General features: G+C 35.1%; 1 protein-coding gene across 1 annotated transcript in view; it reads left to right on the forward strand.

Moving 5' to 3' along the window:
* LOC107570505 (solute carrier family 12 member 5-like) overlaps positions 1-17872 on the forward strand; it is a 47771-nt gene that overhangs the window by 21928 nt on the left and 7971 nt on the right. The window contains exons 2-12 of the mRNA XM_016256733.1: positions 5768-5868; positions 5962-6093; positions 6320-6466; positions 12051-12105; positions 12425-12603; positions 12896-12989; positions 13248-13415; positions 14327-14425; positions 14608-14665; positions 16535-16709; positions 16805-16923. Coding sequence (XP_016112219.1) covers positions 5768-5868; positions 5962-6093; positions 6320-6466; positions 12051-12105; positions 12425-12603; positions 12896-12989; positions 13248-13415; positions 14327-14425; positions 14608-14665; positions 16535-16709; positions 16805-16923 — 1327 coding nt within the window. The remainder of the gene's footprint in view (positions 1-5767; positions 5869-5961; positions 6094-6319; positions 6467-12050; positions 12106-12424; positions 12604-12895; positions 12990-13247; positions 13416-14326; positions 14426-14607; positions 14666-16534; positions 16710-16804; positions 16924-17872) is intronic.

Consider the following 17872-nt stretch of genomic DNA (forward strand, 5'->3'; position numbering starts at 1 on the left):
AAAAAAATTGATTTAAGAGGTTTAAAATGAATTTAAGAAGACGATTATACATATAATATAGTGCAATCAGTTCGGACATCGCACAGTGCTCATTCAATAAATGCACAGCTAAACAGATGAGTTTTGAGTCTGCATTTAAATGTGACTAATGTTTTAGCACATCTGATCTCTTCTGGAAGCTGATTCCAACTGCGGGTGGCATGATAACTAAAAGCACATTCCCCATCTAGTGACATTTTCATGCCTATTGTCATTGCGTTGTAAAGGTTTAATAGTTTATTAAAAGTATAATATACAATATACATGTATCAAAACATTTTTGTTCAATTAATTTATTTATTTATTTAATTTGATTTTTTTTTTAAGATAATGACACTGGCTTGTGATTGCACTCTACATGTAAAAGTTTGGGGTCTGTAAGATTTTTTAAAATGGTTTTGAAAGAAGTCTCTTATGCTTACCAAGGCTAGATTATTTGATTAAATATTGAGAAAATAAATATTGTGAAATAGTATTGCAATCTTACTCCAGTCTTCAGTGTCACATGATCCTTCAGAAATCATTCTAATATGCTGACTTGATGCTCAAAAAACATATATATTTTTATTATCAATACTGAAAACAGTTGTGCTGCTAAATGTTTTTGTGGAAATCATGATACATTATTTGAAATAGAAATCTTTTGTAATATGATAAATATCTTTATTGTGATTTTTGATACATTTAATTCATCCTGACTGAATAAAAGCATTCATTTCTTAAAAACACCAAAAATACTGACACCAGTGGATTATAAAAGATAATTATTTTCCCTGTTCACATTTATAATCATTTACACCATGTACTGAGGAAGCATCATAGTCAATAATCAAATATAATCAATCAAACAAATTAAAGACTTCTCATCTATGAGGGAACCGAACAAGAACTAAAAGATCCAACAGGATTCTAGCACTCCTGGATGCGGCATCTCTTCCTTAATGCAAACTGACCATATAACAAGCGCCTTTTACCACCAGGACAAAACGGAAGTAGAGGAGGCTTTACAGGAGTACTTGAAGTAAACCAAATAAGACGTGTTCTGTGAGTCATACAGTGACACCGAGGCACTTTCATGAGGATCGTGTTGTCTTCCCCAACAACAAAACATGAATCACTAAAGATCTGAAGGACCTGCTGAGCCAAAAGAAGGTGGTCTGAAGACAAAAGGAGGAGGCAAAGAGGATACAGGAAGACATGAAAATGCTACTTGAGAAAGGGAAGGAATGATAACAGCACAAGCATGATTGCAAACTTAGTCAGAACAACATGAAGGAGGTGTGGAGTGGGATGAAAACCATCACCGACTGCGAACTGGCCAGTAGCCATGTATTAAAGGAAAGCTTGTTTCTTATCAAATTCGGGTTTCAGTTGCTCACCACAACCCTACCATGCAGTGAGGACGCTGAAGCTTCCATCCCACTCCCTCAGTCTCAGGCTGGCTATCTCTGCTGATCAGTTGTGAAGGGAATTGAGGTAGCTCCACACAGCAGCACAGCCTGATATAATCAGCCTCAGGGAGCTCGAGACACAAGCTAACCAATTCTGCAGGCTTCTCAAACACCTGCTCTCTCTCCTTCAGTTAGATAAAGGTGCTTCAATTCAGCAGCTGACAAAGATGACATTCAGCCTCAGGGAATATATAGGCTCTCAGATCATGAAGTCCTTTAAGGGCCTTAAAGAAATTACATTCAATTATATGAGTATTATGAAATTACATATAGACATACTTAAGTCCAACTTAAGTGGGCCAAAAAAGCACTGCTAAGTTCAACTAATTGCATTTGATATCAAGTTTAACTGTAAACATTTTCATTTAATTGGAAAAAAAACTACATTTAGTGTCTGATAATAAGTATATCAATACAAAATAAGTATATCCATAATATGTGCTAAAGTGTACTTCTTTGTCATAAAAGTCAGCACATGGATCCTACACACCATAAATATGTATGAGAGTTATGAAATACTAAATGTGACCACACAAATGCAAGGGAAAGGGGCAGGCAAAACATAAAAAATTTAAAAGCAGATTACTTTGATGTCATGAGCAGAAATGGGCTTTGAAAAGCAGATTTTAAAACTGTGGATTATCAAAAGGCAAAGGTGCTTAGAGGGAACGAGTGCAGTGCTGTTTTAATTTCACTGAACAGTCCCATATTAACAGATGTATCTGAGCAACATGGCTGTTTATTTGTAGTTTTTGCATTTTTGCTTTCATTGTACACTAGGGCTTTAACTTTTAATTGCTTGGCTTTATTGTTGTTTTATATAGTTTTATGCTTTCATATTAAATGTGCTGATGTAACAACTATGAACTTTTTTCCTGTTACAGTTATCACTTAACACTGACCGTTAACATTTGTTTTGAAATGTTTCTGAGCCATATTGTAACAGATTATGAGCTCAACAAAGAGCAAAACCCAACTGTAGAAGTCAGACAAGTCGCATATGATAGACAGTCTGTTTTGCCAAACATAAAAAGTTTAATTGCTAGGACTGTAAAAAGCAGCAGACAACAACTAGTCACCTGTGAAAAAGAAGTGTGCTACTTACTAGTATTGAATGTGCACTTGTAATACTATACAATATATTTATAAAATTGTATTTTGTTATTACTTTTTTAAGTTTACTTAAGTGTGTTAAGAAACATACAAAAATTAAAGTCATGGATGTGTACACTTCAGTGGCCTTTTATTTCATTTATTTTTGCAAATCCAGTTAAAAAATACTTGTTACCAATTATATTTTAAAAATATCATTTTACAGCTGCTAAGCTAAACTGCATGAGATAAGAACATCATGCTCATGTTGCACTCAGAAACGCTTTACTCAGCCTACACATTTTGCTCATCACTAATTAGCATTTACGTATTTAGTCTTTGATGGGCTGTATATATGAAATATGCATAAAGTTACCATGAATTTATTTCCTTGATCTGCTGTAGGCTTTGACTGACTCATCATGCTAATCACACATGCTGATATGCAAGTGTGGCTGTTGGGTTTGAAGAACAGGGAAGTGCTATAAGTACAGACTGATGCACTAATCATTTCACCAGTCTTAGCTACTAGCAATATTACTGACATATTAATACTACTAATTTATCATTTAGTTAATACTTTTACAAATAGGTACATGTAGAAACAGATTGCCTGAAACAACATGGCTTGACTTGTTAAAGGGCACAACACTGATTAAAATTCTGATGAAATTACCACTGCTAATCTTTAAACTGTTACCCCAGCAGATGGCGACAGACCACTGTCTTTATGAGTGAGCCATTTGAATAATTCATTCAAGCGATTCATTCAAAACACTGATTCATTCAGGAACATAACAATTTATGAAGTGGTAACTGAATCATTCACTCAACCAATTTGTTCAAGACACTGATTCATTCAGGAGTGTTGAACATTTGCTGCTGTGTGTTTGGCCATGGATATGTTTGCAAATATTTTCGCTGGCTTAGTAAAAATAGACAAAGCTAGTTAAAGCAAAATGTAAATTGTACAATATTAACTTCTTATTTGTTGAGCTCCTGTATGAAAGCAGTATCATAATCATGTTTGTCTGAATATCACCGCGGGTGTGATTTAGCTATATTGCTAGTGTGATATTGCTTAAATATAATTTGATCACATGTGATATTAGTGTATAACGCGTGTTGCTTTAGAATAGGCCAAGTGAGCTGGCCAGAGGTGTGTATGTGTATGCTTCTAATAGTGCAAAGATTTGTAGAAAACAGGGTTGGAAAGAATAGCTCTGAGAAAAGTACAAGCATCAGCTACCTGCTTTCGCCTCTGCAGAGACATTAAATGGACAGCAGGGCAGAATCAGCAGACAACCTCGTCTAGCAAGCTTTGATATCTGTATGATGCCCTATAATAAGTCTAGAGATGCTCAGAGTCCCTTCTGGGGTTGTAACAATGAACCAAATGCTTCTGTTATAAATTTCACCACACAGCACGCAAGTTGTCAGAGATTAGGATCTATCTCAATCTGTATACCAATCTTTTTCTCATTATTGCTTATTACATTGTGAGTCTGCTGGGGTTGTGGGATGCTGAGTGTCAAGAGAGCCAGAAGATTAGAGAGAAAAGAAACATATACAGTAGGAACCAAGTGCTAAACCAGGATGATTCATGAGTTTTCAAACTCATCTTGGTCTTTGTGAGACCAAGGACTCCTTAATGAAATAGTAATCAACGTGTAAACCTTAAAATAAAAACGACCGTAGGAAGCACAAGGCTTGGCGGCGTATTGATTTTGTGCTGACAGGTGACATTACAAGGTGATTAATTGTGTGTTTAAAGGTCATAGGGTCGCAGGTCAATAAGCAGGCAAATGCTGTGAAAATTAAAATGTACAACGCTTTGCCAGGAAGCATGATTAATTAAACTAATACATCAGATTAAACTGGGCATGCTAAGAGGCAGGATTCCCTTGGCCATTTAATGAGCATGCTCCCACATATAATTATGTTAGAGAAGGCAGGGAAGGTGACAGCACACTAAAGAAATTACAATACGCACTGCAATTTAGAAGTACACACAATTAAAAACCATGATGTATTTATAGGACACAACAGAATTGCCCTGATCCCGTGAGGGTTTCTGTTGCACTGCTTCAGAATTAAGCGATCAAAGGTTCCTGTGAGAAAGGATGTGCGACTGAAAGCGGTAGTGTAAAAATAGGCTCAGAACCGGGTTGTTGCTATGGAAGAGTATGTAGAAATCCTGGAATTCCTCACCCACACACATACGGATGCACAAGGAGTGCTCCATATTGATGCGCTGTTGTTTTTCTTTACAGTTGAATTAATTCACCCCCTTCCTGTTCTTTCCTCCAGGAAAATGTAACAACTTGGTATAATTGGACTGTACATAGCACTTGTAGTTTGTGTGAGATGTGAAAAGACGTTCTGCAAATACTGTGAGACAAAGCTCTTATACAAAAATAGAGCATTTTGAACCAAACATGCTTATGGTGTATCGGATGATACCGCTGCAATATCATTCTTTAGTATTACATGCAAATGCGATGACATTGATCTTACATGTAGGCAAATCCAGTGTGAACAATGTCCGAACAAATTGCAAATGAATTATTATTTTTCTTTATGGTTGATGTTGCTTTTGATAAATGTAATGCATAACGTAATTGTCTAAATATAAATAATATTTTTTATATTTTTAAGACTAAGGCTTTTTTTGTGAAACGTTTTGCTTTTAAAAAATAAAAAATATATAAATATGAACACTTCTGTGAACACTTCTGTTCAGACTACTGTTACTGCTCAGTCTGGGTTATGTAAGATTTTTTTTATGTTTTTTTAATTATGTGCTCTCACCAAGGCTGCAAGGCTGCTACAGTGATATTGTGAAATATTATTACAATTTAAAATAACCATTTTCTACTTTAATATAATTTAAAATGTAATTTATTCCTGTGATTCAAAGCTGAATTTTCAGCATCATTACTCCAGTCTTCAGTGTCACATGATCCTTCAGAAATCACTCTAATATGCTGATTTGCTGCTCAAGAAACATTTCTTATTATCATTGTTATTATCATTTCTTATTATAAACAGTGTTGTGCTTTTTTTGTGGAAACTGTTTTTAGTAGTAGTGTACAGTAAGACAGCTTTTTCACAGTTTACACCCATTGTAAATACATTCTAGCGCATATTCTAATAAACAATGTTTAATTTATGTATGTTCACAGGAGATGCAACATCCAAGGAGAGCAGCCCCTTTATCAACAGCAGCACCAGTGACGTAGAGAAAAGCCAGCAGTATGATGGGAAAAACATGGCACTGTTTGAGGTAGTCCAGTGTTGCTAATGATTTTAAAGGGTTCTAGATGAATATGCTGTAGAATAAAACATGTTTGTTTGTTTGTTTGTGTGTGTTGTGTAGGAGGAGATGGACACCAGTCCCATGGTATCTTCTCTGCTGAGCAGCCTAGCCAACTACTCCAACCTGACGCAGGGCAGTAAAGAACATGAGGAGGCAGAAAACAATGAGGAGGCGCGCAAGAAAACCGTGCAGGTGACAAAATCTCTACCAGTATCTCTACATACTGCCAAATCACTACTGAGCCTTCTTCATGAACCTCAGTCGTCTGTGTGTTGGTGGATGCTAGTTAATCATCGACTGGGTGGATGTGAATCGACAAGAAGCTAAAATGGCCATTTAATGATGCTATATATTGAGAATCATGTTCCATGGTGTCCTGATCATTGATTGGTTGGTTGGTTGGTTGCTTGATTGACAGGCTCCACGTATGGGCACCGTCATGGGCGTTTACCTGCCATGTATGCAGAACATCCTGGGGGTGATCCTGTTCCTCAGGATGACCTGGTTGGTGGGTGTTGGAGGCGTCCTGGGAACCTTCATCATCGTCTTCATGTGTTGCTCCACGGTCAGTCTCAGATGCACATGTACATACTAGTGCTGTCAATTGATTTAAAAAAATTAACTAATTAATTGTACATTTGTTCTGAAATTAATCACGATTAATCCCACCTAACATAAAAGTTTTTAAATATACATCTATATTGCAATAATTTCACATTCAATCTTCAAATTAATGTAGAAACAACATAAAGACAATATATTTTTTTATATTTGTTTTATAGCATCTTTTTTATGACAAGTATCACTGATACCAATATTACAGACTTTCCTAATATTTAACCATTGACTAGCCATTCAACATTACAGTATTATTGAGAGCTATCAATTTGAACATTTATTAGACTTTAAAAAAATAACAGCTTCTAATTTAAGTGAACTTAAAACAATCTTCACATAAACCCATTATAATAAAAATATCATATTTACCTGTGCCCTTCAGCAAGTAGGAAATATACAGAAATGGAATAACTTGAATAAAGTTATCAAGCATTCAATTCTAAATGAAATATAGATGAATCCTTAAAGCTACAGAAGTTATTGATTTCCTCTTTTTTTCTTTGATGAACAGACATCACAGCAGCTGGTTATTAGGATTCTTTTTGGTTGCTATTACTTTAAGAGCTGCCACTGCTGAACATGACACAGATCTGACATGCACCGTATTTTCTCACAACTCTTTACCTTTTCTGACTCACTTCAGGTCTTAAAGTCTCTACTAACGAGCTGACGAGTTGAATCGGGTGTGTTAGATGAGAGAGACAGTGCTGGGCTGATCCAGGATAGTTTTGAAAACCACTGCATTTCAGACACATGTTCTTAAATGTGACTCATATATAACAAATACTTACATGCATGCACAGTTTTAAGGCAGCTTCAATTACATTTTTGGTAACTTCATGACTTAACTGATGACATAACTATGACATTGCATGCTCCTAGTTTCTTTTGTGGCTACAGCGCTCACCGAGCACATGTCCCTTCACAGGAAAATTCGTTTTTACTGACATATGGCCTGACAACATCTCATCTGACCTGTTGTTCTACTGAAGCTCCTCGTCACCTGTTTGAATTACGTCTGGCAATGTGGCGAAGTTGGAGTGCGCATTTGAAAAGCCTCCCATTTGATGTGGTTGTAAAGATGTTCTGTATGTAAATAAATGCAATTCTTGTCAAGAAAAAAGAGACAGAAGCAGCAGTTGTGAGTGGGAATGCCAACCCTAGCTCTAACTTAACTATTTTTAATGCATTAAACTGAAAAAAATTAATCGCAAGCGTTAACGTGTTTATTTCAATGGCAATAGTACATACTCTACAGAAGCCGTGGGTGGTGTCCGGTATGACAGTAGGCAGGAAACACAAGCTCAAATACTCTACAAATAGCCGCACTATCCTTCAGATCTGAATACAGCAACAGAAATGTCTGTTCAGGCCTGGAAAGCAGAATTCTTTATTACCATTATGCAGCAAGAGCCCCAGAGACTCCCTCTCCAGAGCTTAGGGTTTCCTTTTACCCCTCTGCACCTTTAACTGGAGATTGTTTACATTTATATAATCACTTTGTTGTAAGTCACTTTGGTGAGTTGGTTTGTGAGCGTGCCAGACGGAGTTTCTGCCAAGAACATAAATGTAAATGCTTACATGAGGTGTTTGATTTCAGAGCTGTCAGTTTAGCACTTCGCTCCTGCTGCTAGTCATTCTTGTGATGTGTGTAGGGCCCTATGAAATCCACTTTATTTTTTCCCATACCTTTTTTTTTACCATTTTAATTTTCAGTTTTCGTTTTTCTGGAGTCCATTTTAATAATTAGATTAAATATTAATAATCAGAAAGCATGTCTAAATAATTAATCGCGAAACTTATACAGTGCAACAATTTTTTTTTTAAATCACAAATTAATTTTTTAGGGCCCATGAAATCTTTTTATTTAGTTTTAAAATTTGTATTTAGTTACTAACTAATTTTAGATTAGTTTTTAATCAAATGAAATTAATGGTGAAATGCTGTTGAAGTGACTCTCAGAGCAGCTCTGGAGATGAAGTTCATGTGTTCATGTCCTCGTGTAATGACACTGCGGATGTTGAAAACTGAGCGTCATGCATGCTGGAGTATATGTAGCAGATGAAACTGCACCACTCATTCACACATAGACACACAGAACATTCATATTTAAATAGCAGTCTTTTTGCAGTTTAATATTCACAGACACTAGCCCACATAGTGATTTGATTAAGTGTACTTCTGATTTTTTTTTTTTTTTTTCTGAAAATTTGCCGAAATTCCAAGACATTCCATGTTAAGCCATTTTTTGACTTGATTCTGTAAATGTTTTCCACATCATGAAAATCATAGGGCCTTATGTGCGTATTTACATGCGTTCTGTGCATGCTTCATGTAACATATTAGTGAATATTTGCTGCAGTATTTTGTTTCAGAGGAAGTTTCAGCAGTATTATATAAGTGAATGTGCAGTGCGATGCGGTCCCACTCTGAGCTCTTTCCCCTCCTGTCATATCTGTTTTAATATTGTTTGATATAAAAAAGCTGAAAGCTGTCCCTTCAAATTCTACCACCATAAATCCCCTATCTTGCCCTTCTGACCCTGCCAAACCCCAGGAAATACACACACACACACAGAATAATGCTGCCAATCCACACTCACTAGTCATAGTCAGGTTTTGGTTTGGTCCTGGCTGCTCTGAAAGTATATAAAAATACTTAGTGCTTTCAAATAAATTCTAGATTCCTATTTTAGAATTTGAGTACATTAAATATCATATAAGTTACATGAGTGTAAAAATGTCAAGTGCTCAAGTATACTACCATTCAAAAGTCCAAAAGAAATTAATACTTTTGTAGCGTCTGGACCAATCAAACACACAATATATATTTTGGTTTTTAGATTTCACAAATACTTTGTAACACCCCAGGACGCCGAACAGGACCCTGGTTTCATGGTAACCCGATACATTTACAACCTTGTGGAATGCGAGCCGGCTCTCATTCTGCTTTCTCCAGAAACAAGGGGTACAAATGCACAGGAGAAATGGACTGTTCTACTAATTAATTCATAGGAAAACCTTTTCTTTGAATGAACACACATTTTCTTCAGGCCATTGTGTGTATTATTGCTGTTTTGTATTAATCTGTTGTATTATAGACTATTTTTATTCATGCTTACGATAAACCACTCATTCATATAACCTTACATATAGCTTGTTTAGTATCTATGAATTCGCCTTCTGATGATCTAAACAAGAATGTATATTATATGTTGGTACATAGGCAATATATTAGTGCCCTGAGAACCTTTAGTATTTTCGATTCAAGTTCCAGATACTAAAGTACCATGTTTCCACACAAAGAGTCATAAACTCCACAGGATCTCAAAACGCCCACTTGGGATTCCGGCTTTTCTCATTGGATAAGCCCATCTTGAGAGGGGGGGATCTTCTCTGACCTTAAAGCTGACACACCATGTGATGGCCCCAGTCGGTGGTTCGGTCAGAAGCTAAGAAGATGTGAGAAAAAAAACGCTCCAGGATACCAAAGCATCTGTGCCAGGCCTTTCGGCCTAGTCCTTTCCATTCATCAAGTGACACTGACTCAAACTGGTTCTTTTCATCGACCCGAATTCAGCAAAGATCTACGGGAAGCTTTAAGATTTGCATCAGGAATCTCTTTCAGACCGCCGAGACTCGCAAGTATCAAACTTAGTCGATTTAATTGATGCATTAAGTATCAGTTACACCTTTCTACAAGGTGTGTTTGAACTCAGAATCTGACGTATCCCTGAAGGCTTTGATCTGTTGAATATACATGCAAAGTGTTCCATAAAATCCATTCTTTATGCCTCTTTCTATGCTGAGTTAAACTTTAACCCTTTCCTATACCAACTGTATGTGTGTGTGTGTGTATGTGTATGTTAGACCAGTTTATATGTGTATGTAGGATGTTAGACCAGTCTATGTGTTTATGTAGTCTGTTAGACTAGTTTAAGTGTTTATGTAGTTAATAAAACCTTACTTGTATCACACTTGACGTGTTCATTGTTTGCTCATAACCGGAGTCCCTTATTATGCAAGATTTATGCTACAAGCTCTTTGTAGAATTGTACAGTAAGAAGTTATTTCCCTTAACCAGGAAATTAACGTTCTTAGAATTGACAGACAGTTGACCCTGAGAGGTCAGCTAAATATCTACAGCGGATCTAAAATATGAATAGTTAATTATAACTAGTTATGGTTAATTATTCATATTTCCTGCTACACTTTTATTTAGCAAAGCTGAATTAAATTGATCGAAATTGACAGTAAATATTGCAAAAGATTTCTATTGCTGTTCTTTAGCATGAATCCTGATAAAAAGTCTCATTGTTTTCACAGAAATAATAAGCAACACAACTGTTTTCAACGTTGATAATAAGAAATGTTTCTTGATCAGCAAAACAGCATATTAGAATCATTTCTGAAAGAGCATGTGACACTGAAGACTGTAATGATATGTAATGATGCTGAAAATTCAGCTTTGCATGACAGGAATAAATTACATATTCAAATATTTTAGAATATAAAACAGATTTTTTTAATTGTTTTTTATAAATGCAGTGTTGATAAGCATAAGAGCCTTCTTTCAAAAAGTATATAGATTTGGTAGTGTATATAGGTTGCATGAAGACATAATAATAAACTTTGTTTAAAAAAATAATGACTGTTACCAAACAGTCTGAAATTATAATCTGCCATTGGTTGCATATAGCCCCACCCCAAACTCATGCTTATTGGTTGAGGCTGTGTTAACATGCATTGTATGGGCAAAGCTTTTTTGTTTTTCTATGTCAAATGGGCTGAAATTGTTCGTGTCAGATTACTTAGTTATTAAAAATATTTTCCCAAATAATATTAATGTATGTGACGTGTATTGTTTTGAGTTGAAAGGCACAAAGAACCGTTTGTGAAGAACTGAGATAAAGTTTTGTTTTTGTTTTTTTGTTTGTTTTTTTCACGTCTGCAGCTGTCAAATTATGTCAGTTTTATGATGTAATAATTTATTATGAAAATATCAGTAACACTTTACAATAAGGTCTAATTTGTTAACATTAGTTAATGTATTTTCTCCCTTGAACTAACAATAAGCAAATTCTTTTTTAATACTCTCTGTCAGTGTTAGTTAATAAAAACAATTGTTGTTAGTTAATGTTAGCTCACAGTACATTAAGTAATGTTAACAGATACAACTTTTGTAAACAAAAATGTATTATTAAATTAATAAACTACAGAATATAATGTTAATGTTAACAAATGAAACCTTGTTAAGTATTCCCAAAATATTTAATCAACATCCAAAAAGTTGCACAATAATGGTACAATATAATTATAGAATGCATGTCTTTAAGGCATTTCCTTACGACCAATGAGTCAGCTATATGGCTGTAAAAGAAACCTCATCCGCACAATGTCTTAATGTACTCAAAGTTTCTTTCCTAATAAATACATTTTTCTTTCACTAGTCACTGGAGGACTTAGTGGGGGCCTCTTGTCTCTGTCACTCACTGTCCCCTCTGTATTGATCTTTATTTACTCTATTTACAGACTATGCTGACTGCTATCTCAATGAGTGCTATTGCCACCAATGGAGTTGTGCCAGGTGAGCAGAATTCAGCGTGTTTGTGTTTGTGTGCAGACGCCCAGAGGACTGCTGTCCTGTTGTTCTTCATGGGCAGTTAGCTACAGTGCACAGTACAGCTCCCAACTGTGCTGAGATCAGCTCCGCACTCATAACTGTGTGGATGCATGTCTGTCTCTGTGTTTATTTGAAATAACAGGATCTTATTGATGTGCCTCTTGTGTCAAAATTACATCTCAAGAAAAGGAAAATATGATGACGGTGTAAAACTCTCTTCTATTTAACTCTTTAGATGTACTGTATTATGCTTAATGGTAAATTAATTTGTGTATACTTACAGCTGGAGGTTCATACTACATGATCTCTCGTTCACTGGGGCCGGAGTTTGGTGGGGCTGTTGGTATATGTTTCTATCTGGGCACCACTTTTGCAGGAGCCATGTACATCCTGGGCTGCATCGAAATCCTGCTGGTACATTTTCATAGCTTTTTGCTTTATTTGAATTTCTTTAAACTAATAGTTTACATATAATACATTTTAAAGCAGAATTTGCTGAAAAGTCTTTCAGGCAATGATGCAAACTGTAAATGACATTATTTAGCATCAGTGTTATTTTAGCATCATTGAGATACTAAAAGTTCTATTAATATATTATTTTATTACAGTTTTTATTAATATTTTGAATGTTGTTTTGTATTTTATGTTTTAATTTTAATTTGAAAGTTTTTGTAATTTAGCTGTGTTTTTGCCATTTTTATTTTTGTAATATGTCTATATAATAATATAATATAATATAATATAATATAATATAATATACCTGAACGCCACCTGCGATGAGTACTTCACCAACAACAACGTCAGTCAGATCCAGGGAATCCCTGGAATCACCAGTGGCATCCTGGCAGGTTAGAAAACCCCAACATCTTAAACAGCATTTTTGTTTATATTATAGTAATACAGCACCTTAAACACTTTACCTTACATATGATGAGTATGAAAACAAAGTGAGTATAAAATTATGTATATATGTATTTAAACAATATATATTATAATGATTTATATATCAGAATATGATATTATTTAAAATGTGCTTTGTGTGCATTTTATGTCATTCTGTTTTTAAAAAATACATATCAAAATGTATGTCATTGTTTTCTTCACAGAAAACCTCTTCACCACCTTTATGGAGAAAAATTCAATCTTAGAGAAGCGAGGTATACCAGCAGTGCTCGACCCTGAAGCCACAGCAACCAACACTAACCGATACGTCCTGGCTGATATCACCAGCTTCTTCACCCTGCTGGTTGGCATCTACTTCCCCTCCGTCACAGGTCACTACAACAGTTTGATAACTAGAAGGGAAATTATTCATATTAATGTCTAATTTATGTTTTTGTCCTTGACCATTTTTTATGGCCATTTTTTTATTTCATTGTTATGTTAATTAGAATCTTACCTTTGATATTCCTTTTCTTTTCTTTTTTTATTCAGGAAAACCTGCAAAAATTGATTTGATGTTTTTTTGTTATTATGATATATGTTCCCCTCAGTCTAGGCAAAACCTGACCCACAAACACCAGTGTTTCCAGATATAAAGTGTGTGTGTGTGTGTGTGTGTGTGTGTGTGTGTGTTATCATGGCTGGTTCCAACCGTTCTGGTGACCTGCAGGACGCTCAGAAATCCATCCCTGTTGGTACCATCCTGGCCATCACAACCACCTCCATCATCTGTATCCTTTACTGCGAAGGCAATGAACTGCTCCAGCTTTGCATAAATAAATGACCCATGACTTTCACACAATGCAGAACTGCAAATCTTGAAATGTACAGGATACAATGTAACCGGATAGCTGAAATGGGGTGAATACTAACGGATACGTCCTGGCTGATATCACCAGCTTCTTCACCCTGCTGGTTGGCATCTACTTCCCCTCCGTCACAGGTCACTACAACAGTTTGATAACTAGAAGGGAAATTATTCATATTAATGTCTAATTTATGTGTTTGTCCTTGACCATTTTTTATGGCCATTTTTTTATTTAATTGTTATGTTAATTAGAATCTTACCTTTGATATTCCTTTTCTTTTCTTTTTTTATTCAGAAAAACCTGCAAAAATTGATTTGATGTTTTTTTGTTATTATGATATATGTTCCCCTCAGTCTAGGCAAAACCTGACCCACAAACACCAGTGTTTCCAGATATAAAGTGTGTGTGTGTGTGTGTGTGTGTGTGTCTCACAGGTATCATGGCTGGTTCCAACCGTTCTGGTGACCTGCAGGACGCTCAGAAATCCATCCCTGTTGGTACCATCCTGGCCATCACAACCACCTCCATCATCTGTATCCTTTACTGCGAAGGCAATGAACTGCTCCAGCTTTGCATAAATAAATGACCCATGACTTTCACACAATGCAGAACTGCAAATCTTGAAATGTACAGGATACAATGTAACCGGATAGCTGAAATGGGGTGAATGCCTTTTTGCTGCTTTGTGTCGTTCTCCTAAATTTTTCTCTTGTAGACATGTCTAGTGTGTTTCTGTTTGGAGCCTGTGTGGACGGAGTCGTTTTGAGGGACAAGTGAGTCTGTAGTTTGATTCAATTTGGATTCAGTATAGCCTTCAATTTATTTGAAACTTAAATGGGTACTTTTCAGCTCAATTGATCACTTTAATTTTAGTTTGTTTTATTTTTAGTTTTGTTTTGTTAAATGCTTTTGCCATTTTTGTTAGATTTTCTGTATAAATAGTTATATTTATCTTTCATTTATTTTTATTTAAATTTCATTTTTAGTCATTTTAATATTTAAACTTAAACTTTATTTTATTTCACTTAATTGCCAAGGGTTTTCATCTGATATTTTTATTTTATTTCATTTCAGCCTTATTTCATTTTAACAAAAATGATTTTAATACTACTAGTTAACAATAATAACAGTTAATATATATAATAAGAGTTCGAGGCACAAAGATTTCAGTTTTCATTTAAATGTTAGTTTAAGTTCAGTGATTTTGTTATATGTTTCTGTCATTTTTATTAGTTTTCATTTAACTATTTCTATTTAGCATTAATTTATTTTTATTTAAATTTTAGTTTTAGTATTTTTAGTATTTAAACTTAAACTTTTTTATTTCAGTTAATTGCCAAGGGACATTTCTAATTTTCTTTTAAGTTTTCTATATCTATATTTTTGTATCATATTTCAGCTTTTCAATGAATGAAAATGATTTTAATACTATTAGTTAACAATAACAACACTCTTCTAAACATATAGATTTCAGTTTTCAATTTAAGGGTTTTTTTCCCAATTAAGAGATAAGAAAAGTTTGTTTTGTTTTGGTCTAAATAAATAAATAAATACACTACAATACAATATATTACATTTGACATTCCTATCCCCCTCACTTCTGAAATGACGGCTACACCCCTGCACAGCACACCTCGTTCTTTATGAGTCCCAGAGAAACAACAGCAATAAACTGTCTCTACTTTCTCAATATTGCTGTAATAAAACTTCTTTACTATGCTGAATAGCCTCTATTTCCTAAACTTATTTACAGGTATATAGCACAATAAAATACCATTAATTCAGCACTTTGTATTCACTACATTCCCCCTTATAACCTTTGTAGATATGCATTACAAATGTACAGCTGATAAAAGTATGGACTTTGTCATGCTTTGGTTTTTTTTTCTCAACACTTTAAAGCCACAGTGACTTCATTTGTCTTTCTTTCGCTGATCAGCATTGATTTCAAACTGATCTGGACATAGTGGTCTAATGTAATTATGAGCATAAAATCCAGAATAACTGAATTCATAAATATTCAGCACCTTTAATATAACACACATAAATGATCACTAATGCAGTCCATTACTGCAAAACATGAGAATTTCAAATGGGGAAGTGTTTTCTCTATATAATTTTTCTGATGAATATTCTGATGCTCTGTTTTCCTCTGCAGGTTCTTCCTCATGTGCTACATGTTTGTAAATCTGGCCTGTGCGCTGCAGACGCTCCTCAGGACCCCGAACTGGAGGCCACGCTTTAAGTTCTACCACTGGTACGAACACACACAAACACCTGCTCCCTTAGGTTTGTGTCACTGACAGTAACAATAACAACACTCTTCTAAACATATAGATTTCAGTTTTCAATTTAATTTTAGATTTAATCATTTTGTTATATGCTTTTGTCATTTTTTTAAGTTTTGTTTTAATATTTCTATTTTGCTTTAAATTATTTTTATTTCAATTTTTGTTTTAGTAATTTTAGTATTTAAACTTAAACTTTTTTATTTCATTTAATTACCAAGGCCATTCTAATTCTAGTTTTCATTTAATATTTATATATATATATTTATTTTATTTTATTTCAGCTTTATTTTGATTAAGAATTTTTTTGGCACTATTACAATAAGCAATAACAACACTGTTCTAAACACACAGATTTGGTGAAGGTGTCAATGGTAACTTGGTTATTGGCACCCTGGCATGGCCCTCGCCCTGGGTCATTGTTTTTGGCTCCTTCTTCTCCACCTGTGGGGCAGGGCTTCAGAGTTTGACAGGAGCACCCCGCCTCCTTCAGGCTATCGCCCGAGACGGCATCATTCCTTTCCTCAGGGTACATCTCTACATTTGCCCTCTGATCATCTCTCTGTTGATGCTTCCATACTTGATCATACTAAGTGGTGTATTTGTACCTTCTGTATTTGACAGGTGTTTGGTCATGGCAAAGCTAACGGTGAACCTACATGGGCTCTCCTCCTGACGGCCTGCATCTGTGAGATTGGCATTCTCATCGCCTCCCTGGATGCAGTCGCTCCCATTCTGTCCATGTAAGCAACACTCCCCAAAAATACACCGCACCATGGCCATAGAATATGCAGGGGACGTGGGGTACGTGTTTCCCCCACATTTAATAAAAAGTAAATTAATCTCCCGCACTTTTTCATGCAAGTGTGTTCACATAGAGGTTTTCAAGCGCCAGTGTGAATAAATCTAGATTTAAGTTCACAAGAGACAAGATAGTTACATAATTTTGGATATGTTTTATTCATTTCCAAAAGGAAGAGATGTGAATATCAGGAGCGCTTAACACTTTCATGCAGCGTGTGTTTCATTCATACTCGAAGCCGGAGGGTGCTCTCATGCAGAAAGTCCAAAACGGACTCATAGAAGTAATAACTTACTACAGTACGTGCCAGGAAATTCCTAATATGGACAAAGGCAACCGGCTATCGCTGTAACTAAACTGAATAAAAAGCTAAAACGTTTTGACTGATGAAATGTGAAGACAACAAACACACGATTGCTACAATAAATGGTTTATGTGTGGTTTTCAAGTCATCTCCAGGTAATAAATAAATAAATTAGGCCTACACTCAATAAAGGTGCTTCAAAAGGTTCTTCAAGCAATGCCATAGAAGAACCATTTTGGTTCCACAAAGAACCATTCAGTCAAAGGTTCTTTAAAGAACCATCTCTTTCTTACCTTTTTATAATCTGAAGAACCTTTTTTCACCACAAAGAACCTTTTGGGAAACAGAAAGGTTCTTCAGATGTTAAAGGTTCTTTATGGAACCATTTAGACAAAAAGGTTCTTCTATGGCATCGTGAAGCACCTTTATTTTTAAGAGTGTATATGAATGATGCAGTGCTAATTGACATATAATTTATTACAGTACAGAAACTATAAAGTATATTTTCTACCTTGTTCTGTGATGAAAATGTAAAGAGTGTTTGTAGTATATAAAGCAAACATGAAATTGTCATTAGGAGAATATA

The sequence above is a fragment of the Sinocyclocheilus grahami genome, unplaced genomic scaffold (assembly GCF_001515645.1).
Source record: "Sinocyclocheilus grahami isolate Dianchi unplaced genomic scaffold, SAMN03320097.WGS_v1.1 scaffold1468.1, whole genome shotgun sequence".
NCBI lineage: Eukaryota > Metazoa > Chordata > Actinopteri > Cypriniformes > Cyprinidae > Sinocyclocheilus > Sinocyclocheilus grahami.